This window comes from Nyctereutes procyonoides, unplaced genomic scaffold (genome assembly GCF_905146905.1).
Source record: "Nyctereutes procyonoides isolate TBG_1078 unplaced genomic scaffold, NYPRO_anot_genome, whole genome shotgun sequence".
NCBI lineage: Eukaryota > Metazoa > Chordata > Mammalia > Carnivora > Canidae > Nyctereutes > Nyctereutes procyonoides.
Window position 1 is genome coordinate 5,111,531 of NW_026575036.1, and position 12,458 is coordinate 5,123,988.

The 12,458-nt window shown below is 37.2% G+C and overlaps 1 protein-coding gene across 5 annotated transcripts in view; it reads left to right on the top strand.

The window, feature by feature from the left end:
* Nucleotides 1-12,458, top strand: part of PDE3A (phosphodiesterase 3A) — a 326,710-nt gene that overhangs the window by 247,176 nt on the left and 67,076 nt on the right. For all 5 annotated transcript variants that reach the window (XR_008663571.1, XM_055318766.1, XM_055318764.1 and 2 more), the window contains exons 3-4: nt 8,102-8,359; nt 10,254-10,408. Coding sequence is in view for 4 of the 5 variants with exons in the window: in XM_055318766.1 (XP_055174741.1) it covers nt 8,102-8,359; nt 10,254-10,408 (413 nt within the window). In the remaining variant the exon portion in view is untranslated. The remainder of the gene's footprint in view (nt 1-8,101; nt 8,360-10,253; nt 10,409-12,458) is intronic.

Consider the following 12,458-nt stretch of genomic DNA (forward strand, 5'->3'; position numbering starts at 1 on the left):
CATCTGCTTCCTCAGGATGGCATATAGCCAAAGTTCAGCCTACAATGAGTTACTGCAAAATTTTCACATGATTTCATTTTTCAAAAATTTCCCAACCAACTTCAAGTCTAAAATTATAAATGGGTCCTATGAAAGTATAAACACATATGCAATTTTGCTGGCTCTGAGGTCAGGACCAGTAATACACCAAAGACCATTTATCAATCCAGCTCACCTTCTAAGTGAATTTAGTACATTAAAGACCAAGATGCTACTCCCTGGTACCCACAGACAGCCTCCCAGAGAAAGAGGTGGAGGGTTGGGGTGGCAAAGTGTGCTTTAGAGATGGAGGAGACTGCTCCCCAAAACCCACCAGGCATCTTTTCCCAGCATTGAGGACCAAAGTTGGGTAAGAACAGTCCCAGTGACTCTTTCCTTTTATGTGTCATCCCATACACTGTTTACTCCTCTCTTCCACCAACTCCCTCTTCACCCTGAGAATGTTCTTCCCATGCTATGTTTGCCTCCCAGGGTGCCTCCCAGGATGACTAAATAGAAAAAAAAAAAAAAAAAACCTTCCAACAATGGAGCTAAGCTAAGATGCCTGCTTTTAGAATTCCTTTCACATACTGTGTTATAAATTATACCAGTGCAATCAACCGTATTAACTGAAACCAGGACTTTCTGAGAACCTAAAATTAATCTCAGAACTATTATGAGTATATGGGACTAGGGAGCACAGTCTTTATATTTACCTAGAATAAGAAGCAAAAGTATTCAGGTTTTTGGTTTGGATATTTTGTTTGTGTGATAAAGAAGTTCTGTCTCCATGCTGCCATCACTTAGGAAAAGACTACTAGCCCAGTATATGTTGAAGGCAAACATACGTGCCATGTGCAGAATTTACCACATGATGCTTTCAGTGCAGTAATAATAATGGTGGGGATATATAATATTTATCTAACATGTCCTGTGGGCCAAGCAACTCTGCTGGAGTCTTTGTGTGCATGATTTCATTTCATCATCAACAATTCTATACAGTAAATGTTATTACCATGCCCTGCTCAGAGCTAAGAAAACAAGCAAGGGAGGCACTTGAAGTTTTTGAAAATCTCAGCAGACCTGAAATTTGGATATAGTCAGGCTGACTCTAGATCCTCTGCTCTTAAAACCCTCGTGTACTAATTCATAAAATAAAAATTGGATATTGATGAAAGGGTAAAACTTCCTCTCTTTTATCCCAGTTCTTTACAACCTTGTTTTCCAACTTCTCACACATACAAAGTTCCATATTACATGATGAAAAAAAGTCTCTTTCCTTTTTGCACCTCTTGTGCTAATTCGTAAACCAGACTTTACTTTCTCCATCTTGTTTCAGGGCTGGTAACGAATAGCTATGACGTGTAGCTATAACTATAATAAATAGTTCCTTTCACTGGAGGTCTTTCAAGTGAAAGGTGTTGGGTTTAAAATGGTGTGGAGCTCTCTTAACAGATATAATCAGGACTGTGATTGGTCTGTTCATTTTAAAAGTTTTAAAGCAGAGAATTATAAAAATTTGACCTTTATTCTCTGTGCCTCTTGTAATAGGCTTTAACTTAATACATAGGAATATGCAGGCTTTCACAAATCTTTTCCGTGAAGATCCAAGAATGTTTCTCTTTGAGCACATGTCCGCTGTATTAGACTGGAAAGTTGTCTTTCTTCCATGTGCACATACACCAGTGCTTCATTGTACACAACTGCCAGCTTCAATTTATTTCACAGTGGAAATGAGTTGGGTACTTGAAAGTATTCTGAGTTCAAATCTTTCAGATAGGCTGTCATTTTCCTTTTGAATGCTTATAGTTTACCTCTCCTATTAATTTAACAGAAATTGCTCTCAAGGCCTCACTTTTGTGAAATGTATTTATGAAGCCTTTAAAGCTGTTCAACTTCGTTTTTAAAGCAACTTTTCTGGTTTTTACTCATGTTATCACTGGTTTATGGATATTTTATTAGCATAGGTAATTTACAGTGACAAAATACAACTGGCCTGAACAGACCAGTAGGGACCAAAGGAAACTGACACTGGGCAAATGTACAGCTCAACCCTTGGGAGAATTCTATGGAAGTTCCAGGGAATAAATAGCCTCTTCCTCCTGAGCACTGAATGCCACCAGGCATTTTAGCATAGAAAGGAAACTGCCTCAGTGACTCAATAATACGTTATAAGGTAGAGCTTGGGTGAGATTAGCAATCTCAGGCTACTTTAGGAAGATCTAACCCAGTTCTCTGACTTTATGGGGGGGGGGGGAGCCTGTGTGCCCCCAGCTGATACAGTATTGCATAGAGTAAACTTGTGATTAGTTTTGGAATCCATCTTAAGTTAAAATGTTAAAAAACATGGCAGTCTGATTCAAGATGTACAGCATCTCAACTAGGTTACGAAGGTAATTATCTCAATTCTGGTTCTTTGGCACTTGCAACCTATCTTCGAGTTTCATGTAGAATTTTGAAGAGGCTTTTATACTGCTTCTGATTCTTTTTTTTTTCCAGTTAGAATAAATTAATGTCCAAAGCAAATGACTCATCAGATGATTTACTAATTCACTGAGGCAGAAGACTTGAGAGTGATAGCGTATCTTCCACTTCTTTTAATTTTTTTTAAAGATTTTATTTATTTATTCATAGAGACACAGAGAGAGAGAGGGGCAGAGGCACAGGCAGAGGGAGAAGCAGGCTCCATGCAGGAAGCCTGACGTGGGACTCGATCCAGGGTTCCCAGGACCAAACCCCAGGCTGCAGGTGGCGCTAAACTGCTGCACCACCGGGGCTGCCCCATATCTTCCACTTCTAAGCAGGGATGTATGTAACCCATTTGATGAACTTACCAGTTTAATCTTTGCTTCAGAATATGTAAGATGAAAAGCTATAACTTGACTATATTGGTACTGCCTCTGACAGAATTCATCAAGAATCAGATGCATTACCTTCACCCCACTTTTTTTTACACCAGATAGCCTCCCTGATCATTTTGAACAGCAAATTGTTATTGACCTCAATTTTCCCAGTCCCTTTCTGATTTTTCCCTTGGGCATCTTTTCATTCTTTAAATGAAATGGTATTTGTTGACTTCTTTGTTTTCATTCACCTTGTTCCTGTAGTTATTTCCTAAAACTGCTTAACAGTTATGCCTTTTAGGAATTCCCTCCATCTGAATAATATTTTGACAGTAACCCCAACACGGTGTTGCAATAAATAACCCGGCATGTTACTTAAAGATACATAATTTTATTTTACATACATGCTATTAGTAATTTGATCACATGGATTTATTTGTTGGAATTTTTCAAAATTTGCCTCTTGGGGTAATTTAGAAACTTAGTTGCCTTTCACAAAATGCACATCGTTTCTGACCCCTACACATATTCAGAGCTTTCCCTTTCATCATACTAATACTGTAATTTCGAAGTTTTAGCACAGCTGTAGTTAAGAGTGAAAACAAATGTCCTATACTTGAATTAATACATGCTTAATCTAGGAGTTACGTTTAGTGGTGTTTATAAGTATATTTGTTATTGTTTCTTTAACTTCTTATCTATAACTCCAGATTCTCTTGGACTTTTGTTTACAATGAGTAAAGTAACTTGGAAGCAACTAGATCATATTCTGTAGCAAGGCATCTATATATATTCACATCCCAGAGATGGTAAAGTAGACTGGTTGGAGATAATGGGGAAAAGGGAAAACATTTTGAGTCCTGTGTGCTTTGAAAAGTGGTGGTTTTACCAAGAGATTTATTTTTGGTTGAACACAAAAAACTACACTTTCCTCTACTGTTTATCAGGCTTAAATTCCAGATTTTCTATTTAAAGGTAGCAATCCAAATTTGGTTGTTATTTAAATAACATCCAGGGAATTAAACTCGCATCTTCTTAAATGTTAAATATAAATATTTCTATTATAAGTAGAGCTTGCAGAGTAGAATGTCTCATATCACTTGGTCCCTTTTCTTTTTTTAAAGCAAAAGATTTGTTTTATTATCTCTACCCTAAAAAGACCCAACTGTGGTTTCATGCTTTAGTATAGTTCATTACTGCACTCAAAGATGATTTTGGGCTGTTAGCTTAAGACTTTCCTTTAAAGTAGCTTTCATATAAACTTAACCTTTAGTATTTATTATCACTAAGATTTCATCAGTTAAATAGAATATTTCTGAGCATTTGTTGGTATTACCTAGAAACTTATGTTATTTTTAAAGTTGGATAGAGTATGGCAATGTGTGAGTCACTCTTTTTCATATTTTGTATCATCTGATTTAAACAAAAAAAAAAAAAAACTCTATCATCATCCAAAGCCCTTCTCTCCTAAAATTCCTTACTAACTACTCCTTGGACACGCCTGTGTCTTTATAACTTGCCTACTGCTTATTGAAATAGGGGCCCAGGGATCCCTGGGTGGTGCAGCGGTTTGGCGCCTGCCTTTGGCCCAGGGCACGATTCTGGAGACCCCGGATCGAATCCCACGTCGGGCTCCTGGTGCATGGAGCCTGCTTCTCCCTCTGCCTGTGTCTCTGCCTCTCTCTCTCTCTCTCTGTGTGTGTGACTATCATAAAATAAATAAAAATTTAAAAAAAAAGAAAAGAAAAAAAGAAATAGGGGCCCATCTGTCTTTGAGCGTATCACATGTGGTTAGCCTTGGCAATTTTGTGGCAAGCAAATCTGATTGTTGGTTTCAGATTTTATGCCTCGTTGAAGCCTTTAGTTATTTGAGCCAACAAGTGGTGATAACTTCTGTGTGTGATGCAACTTTTGACTGTTAAACTGTTCTATTCTTGAGTCAGAAAACCAGTGTAGCAAAGACCTGACTTCATTCCAGTAGTAAGTATACTTCATTAGAGTATCCTTCTTAAACAGTAAAAATGTCCACTTTTGTTTTTGTTTTTTTTGTTTTTTGTTTTTGTTTTTGCTATTTCCTGTATGAATAATTCTTACTGGCATGAATATTTGTTTTTGCTTGAAGACCTTTCCTTTTACAAGAGTGATGGCATACATAGCATGGAAATACATAATGTGCTTATTCTCTTAAATCTTACATAACAATAACAGTGACTTAGAATGAGTTTTCAATTCTGTTCATATTTTATTTATTTAAAAAGATTTTATTGATTTATTCATGAGAGACAGAGAGAGAGAGAGAGAGAGAGAGAGGCAGAGACACAGGCAGAGAGAGAAGCAGGCTCCATGCAGGGAGCCCGAGGTGGGACTCGATTCTGGGACTCCACGACCTGGACCGAAGGTGGTGCTAAACTGCTGAGCCAACAGAGCTGCCCAATTCTGTTCATATTTTAAAGTTACTTTAAAAATCTTTAATATCTGTTTTTTTCTGAATAAGAAATGTGTCTATTACTTAAAAAAAGAAAATGTTATAAAAAAGTCATAACATTAGAGAATTATAAAAAAGACTGGTTCTCTGACCAGTAATGCATTAAAAATTATAATTTGAATTATTAGTGAACATACTCTACTTTTTCTTCAGGTATGTAAATTTTGTGTAGTGAGAACAATCTGAGGCAACTTCTTTAATTATTTATTATTAGAACATAAACTGTTAATTTCATTGTCAGAAAGTCTGAAAATGTTATGTTGTAAAGACAGTTTGACTTAAATTTTCATTTTTTAAGGGAAACGGTACAATGACTTGTTACTGTAAGTTTATTAGAAAAACATGGATAGGAATAAATATTACTCTTCTAGAAGGTCACACTGAGTGAGTTTTTTAGAAGCATTGTAATTAGGAATACACTTGAAAACACGTTTCCAAAGGGAATGTTAACTTAGTTCAGTGACATTTTTCATGAACACTTTTGAAGTTGATAATGTAGGTACATATGTGAAGTATGTATAATTGTTTATCCTAAAACTATTAGCATTGCACTTAAATTTTTATATTGGTTCATAATAGATATTTGGGCATCCAGAAAGAGAAGAACACAACACAATGATTACATAAACCATTAAATAATTACAGATATATTTAGGAACATTAGATTTAAAAGTTCAACATGTATTTTGGTTTATTAGTTCAGCATTTAAGCTTAGAACCAGAGTATTTGTTTGCAGCCTCATGTTTCCATGTTCCAGCTATCTGATCAGGATTCTGGCAAGTTATCTTTTATAATAAATATATAGTGAAAAATGAAATTAATATATGAAGTAGCTACTTGGTAGACTTATGGTGATCAAATGTCAGCTGTCACTATCATTATTATGGATATTAATATTATTCCATGGTAAAAGACATAAGTATTTTATATTGTGTTTTTACAGAAAAATTTATCCATTACTTATAGTTGGTATAAGAGTATATGTCTTCATGTATGTTGGGTGTATTCATAATTCTTATATTTTTCTGATAATAATAATACATATTAACTTTTTTGATGACATGTTTTTCCCCACCAGTGAAGTGGAGTTTATTTTTAACTGTGTTGGGAGAGAATGATGAAACTATTCTTCCAAATACATAACCAAACTTGTAATAGCCTTTTATTGAAAAACTCCAGAATTATTATTATTATTTATATCATTATCGATATTGAGCACTTACAGTTGCCAGCACAATATTGAGTGCTTTACATATATTTCCCCATTTAATTCTTGTCATTACCTTCTGAGGTTGGTGCCATTACCATATCCACTTTACAGATGCAATCACAGCAGAGAAGCTTAATGACTTGCCAGAGATCATGCAGATAGAAAGTGGTAGGGTTAGGAGTCAGGATTGAGACATAAGTAGCCTAATTCCAGATGCTCCATCTTGATGGCTTAGTGCGTTATACAGTTATGTGGATTCCTTGTGCCTCGTACTGTGGCAATATTCCAATATTAATGGTCTTCTATAGACTGTCTTTAAGGTTCATCTACCCTCTTGGACTTGACTCTGCCCATGCTTTCCCTTGCTCTCATGCCTTCCTGCTGGCATTTTGGCTTGAGCAACAGGATTGGGAACATTCCTGTCCTCTGTTTCTGTGCTTTTCCTTTCTTCAGCAAATAATAATGACTCTCAGTCTGATAGGCAGTTTGGAAAATATGACAGATGTGTCACAGAAAACCAGAACCAAAATTGCTATTCTTACCAAGCACAAGAAAAGGAGGGACAACATGTGAATTTGATCAAAAGCCAAAGGCTTTTTGGGCCTAGCTATAATATTAATTAAGTAACACCATAGGGAGACCTGGGTGACTCAGTTGGTTGAGCATCTACCTTCGGCTCAGGTCATGATCTCAGGGTCTTGGGAACTGAGCCCCAGAGTTGGGAATCCCAGCTCAGCCAGGAGTCTGCTTCTCACCTCTGCCCCTCCCCCATTGTGGTCTCTCTCTCTCTCTCTCTCTCTCTCTCTCTCGTTCTCTCTCAGGTGAATAAAATTGTCAAAAAAAAAAAACATAAATAACTACTGTATATCAGGGTTAACTGTAACATTACAATATTACTAAATTTGAAAGTTTATGGTATATTAATGTTACTTTTAGAATGAATGTTACTTTTAGAATGCTTCTAAATAAGTTGCATTAAAATGTTGAGCTTTTCATAAGGAGTGGCTGATAGGAGGTTTTTTACAATTCTCTGAAACTTCTTGCCTTTTTAAAATAAATATACACATTTCTATTTATTTTAGAGAGAAAGTGAGCAAGAGAGCATGAGCAGGGGAGGGGCAGGGGAGAGGAAGAGAGAATCTCAAGTAGAGTCCCAGCTAAGTATGGAGCCCAGCGCAGGGCTCCATCTCAGGACTCTGAGATCACCACCTGAGCTGAAACCAAGAGTCAGAGGCTTAACCAACATAGCCACCCAGACCCCCAACTTCTTCCCCTTGAAAAACTAGTGTTTATGTTTTTAATTTCTTCAAATATCTCCCACCCCTCCCCAAGTTCTAACTTTGAGATATGTGCCACAAACACAAAAATGACAAAAGCCACGGCACATTTTGGCAAAATTTGAAACACAAATGGGATTTGGATGTTCCTTTAGTGCAACCTCAAGGAGTCAATCAGCCCAGTTTTCAGAAAAAGCCCCATTTCAGTGCGGGTACCTTCAGCTTCAGGCCTTTTCTCATTGGGTGTCCCTCTGTTTGGTGTCTCAGTCTTCAGGAACCAGTATTACTGTGGATATTGCCGTGATGGGTGAGGCTCACGGCCTCATCACCGACCTCCTGGCAGACCCTTCCCTGCCCCCCAACGTGTGCACCTCCTTGAGGGCAGTGAGCAACCTGCTCAGCACCCAGCTCACCTTCCAGGCTATTCACAAGCCCCGCGTGAATCCTGTCGTTTCCTTCAGTGAAAATTACACCTGTTCTGATTCTGAGGAAAGCTCTGAAAAAGACAAGCTGGCTATCCCCAAGGTAGGTATTAATGACATATCCCTGGAAAGGTTAAACCTTTTCTTTTGCCTCCTGGTTCTGTTTCTTGTCACCACCAAACCCAGATGCAGATTCATGTCAGTGACTCAGGATGTGTTCCTCATGGTGATCAAAGTAGTAAAAATTTAGAGGTAAAGACTTGTGTCCTGATACCTAACAGCCTTTTGTAAATGGAAGTTTCATCTTTTGGGGTTGCTTTTTTTTTTAATTCAGACTTTGAATAAGTTTTTACTTCTATATACCAGGCTCTGTTTTGTGGGCAAGGGATATAGCAGTGAGAGGCAAGGGCAGGCTAAAGCCCTACTCTGTTTAAAAGCCCTTGCCCTCTGAAACCCAAAGAGTCCCTGCTCATGATTTCTTTGTGTGATATCCTTCATGGTACCCTCCTGGCTTTCCCAAATCTGAGAAGTTTTGAACTCAGTTTTAATTGATTTTGGATTTTTGAGTGAAAGATAGCCTTAGTGATTTGTAAATTCCTTCTTTTTATATGTAAGATATAAGAGTTTTATAAATGTCAGCTGTAAGAAATAGGATCCTACACCCAGCTTAGACCTTACATTAGTTGAAAATGGGTTATATCAAAGACTGAAAAGAAAATCAGAATTTAAGTCATCTCTGGCACATCCTGTATGGTTATCTGTTTGGTAAGTAGGCATCGGTCCTCTTGAGCCTAGTGGTCAGTCAGCAACACCCACAAGTTAGCTGTTGTGAGTCTCTGGACTCGGGAATGTGCATTTAACACAACTTTATCATTAGGTATTTACATAATTTTTTTTGAACACCTGCTTCTCTGAGAATGGTATGGCTAAGCATGATGTGACAGTAAAGGAATAGAGAGAGATTTACTGTTTCCTTTCAGTCTCAAAACTGACATGAAGTGAGTGAGATTTTCAGGTATCAGTCCTGGTATTTATAGTGCTTACTGTTAATTACCTGCTGAGATGCATATTCAGATCTTTAAGAAATATGGGAAACTAGGATCAGAGCTGTTCTGGAATCTCAAAGTGCCATATACTTCTCAAGAGTTTTTGCTATCCTCAGAAGACCAGAATGCATCTTTGTAAACAATGCCTATGTGATTTGTTTACTAGGAGTAACTAGCCACAAATACAAATGGGTTGAACTTTGACCTATTATATTGCTGTAGTTGTATTAGAAGGATGCCTTCACTTTAATTTTTAAGGTGAAGACCGTCTTCAAAGTGCCGGTGCTCATCCTGATAAGTTCAGAGTCTTGCCTCTGTGCCATTGATGCCATATATCCTTTTAGGGTATCCCAGGAGGAGAAATAGTCATGAGAGGGCTACAGGTCACCCTGTAACAGAAGACTCAGCTAAGATGAGTTGGTACTGATGACATTACCCTTATTTGTGATGTTTAAGTCCTGCCAGCCACAAGAAAAGTGGTGCATTTTGTGAGTTACATCTTATACTCAGTTCCTGCCTTGTGTAAATCAAGAAATTAAATTAATAAACGCTTTAGTGTAAAGACTATTTTTCAAGATGATAAAAATTAATCCATGCCCCTAACCTCAAAATGACTTTTGAGGACAAACTTTTGTTCATAATAACTAATATGTATATAATTATGTATATTTCATTAAACTAATGTAAATATAAAGTTTTCCCAAAGGTAAGTGACTCTTGATCCTATAATTCCTTAAATCATCATCTAAATGAAGTTCCCAATTGTTAATTTTATAATATTCATTCTTTTATTGAATTCCTGAGCACCCAAATTTCAGATAGGTATTATTTCAGCCAATACAGTTTAATAAATTCACTTCCAATTAAAAACCCATTTTCTCCCCTTGTATTATATAGAAGTTAGAGATCAAAAATATGCTTGGTAATAAAATCAGCACTCCTTCTTCCTAGCGCCTGAGAAGGAGTTTGCCTCCTGGTTTGTTGAGACGAGTTTCATCAACTTGGACAACCACCACCTCAGCCACGGGCCTACCCACTTTGGAGCCTGCCCCAGTACGGAGGGACCGTAGCGCTAGCATCAAACTTCATGAAGCACCTTCATCAAGGTTAGGCAATGCTCCTTTCACATCTCTTAGAGAAGTTACTTGCCAAAAGGAATTATAAATTACAGTGGAAAGGTGGCCCAACCAGTTATTTTTGATTGGAGGCCCGCATTGAAAATGAAGAAAATATATGGTTTAAATGCAAAACACTATACAAATTAACATCAGCTAATTAGGCTTGAATTGTGTTGCATGGTCTTACTTATAAATGGGAACAGTGATTGATGTGATGCCTCCCAGTGTGACAGGATGGGAAGAGGTGAGCCCAGAGTAGAGGTAAGCTAGATTTTATGTAGACTGAGATTCATATTAAGATTCTTCAATCAAAGGCATCCAACCTGACATTTGCACATTGTTGTTAGATTTCCCCCAGCCAGACCAGTTATCTTAGCATTATATGAAAGGCAAAAGATCAGATCAAAAAATGGATTGTTCCTAAGAGCATGTGGATATGTTCAAACATTTGGTAATTTAAAGTTTATTTAGGCAGAGCACAAATTGGTGATTGCCAGAGATAGGAGGTGGAGTGTGCCAAATGGGTGAAGGGACTCAAAAGGTACAAACTTCCAGTTGTAAATAATTGTGTTGGGGATATAACATGCAGCATAGTGACTATAGTTAATAATGCTGTATTGCACATTTGGAAGTGGCTGAGAGTAAATCTTAAAAGTCCTCACCACCAGAAAAAAATTTTTTATAACTGTGTGCTGATGGATGCTAGACCTATTTTAGTGATTATTTCACAGTAGATATGAATATCAAATTACGATATTGTACACCTGAAACTAAGATGTCAATTATATCTCAATTTTAAAATAGAATAAACCTTATATAGTATATTAATTATAATTTTGCAAAGTGACTTAAAAGCCAGAATTACCAAAGCTAAAGAAAAGATAGTGTTAAGATGTAGAAAGAATTTTGAAGAAAACACCATTGTGAAAGGAGGTATTTGTGTTTGTCCTTTTTTAGTTAGAATAAGAATGGCATGTTTTATAAGAATTCAGTGATTTTTAGGACATTTCCCATAGGATTTCAGGTTTTTGAAACATTTGCATTAGTACTTATTAATGCCCTAATCACTGAAAAATAACCACATCTTTGTTGAACTCCATGATGACAGTATTAGAAGTAATTTTCTCCTGATCTCGGCCTTGAATATAAATAAAGCACCATTTTGCATTTTGAGATTGGCAGAGAAATGGAAACCTTTCAAATCATGAGTTTAATGACTACTAACTTTTCTTTGTCATTTAAAAATATGTGGGGATCCCTGGGTGGTGCAGCAGTTTGGCGCCTGCCTTTGGCCCAGGGCGCGATCCTGGAGACCCGGGATCGAATCCCACATCGGGCTCCCGGTGCATGGAGCCTGCTTCTCCCTCTGCCTGTGTCTCTGCCTCTCTCTCTCTCTCTCTCTCTCTCTCTCTCTCTCTCTCTCTGTGTGTGTGTGTGTGTGACTATCATAAAAAAAATAAATAAAATAAATAAATAAAAATATGTGTAATTTGTTTCTTCCTTAATGCCACAGAGTCTAATGAACCTATAGAATTAGAAGCAAACTCAAATGATTCTTTATTTCACAGATCAGTGTAATTCCACTTCATCTTATTACCTGTAGTTTTGTAAAACTTTAAACGCCACCACAGGAGAAGGTTAGCTAATCTGATTCATGAACATTTCCCAAAGGTCAAATTACAGGTTATTAGTGATATCTTCCTCTGAAAATATTGACCATTGTCAGTATGTACAGCAGCAAATACTGATAAGTGATAGTGGATCCTAGTTAAATATTTGCTCCTTAAGAATATGAATTTTGTTCTCAGTGTATATCTTTAGAAAGGCTGTTTTACCAACACTCCTTGCTGAGACTTCTGTCATAGAATAGTTAATGCTCCATGATTTTTTAAAAAAGATTTTATTTATTTATTTGAGAGAATGAGTGAGAGAGAGAGGATACAAGCAGGGGGAGCAGCAGACAGAGAAACAGACTTCCTACTGAGCAGGCAGCCCAGTGTGGGCCTCTATTTCAGGACCCCAGAATCTGACCTGAGCA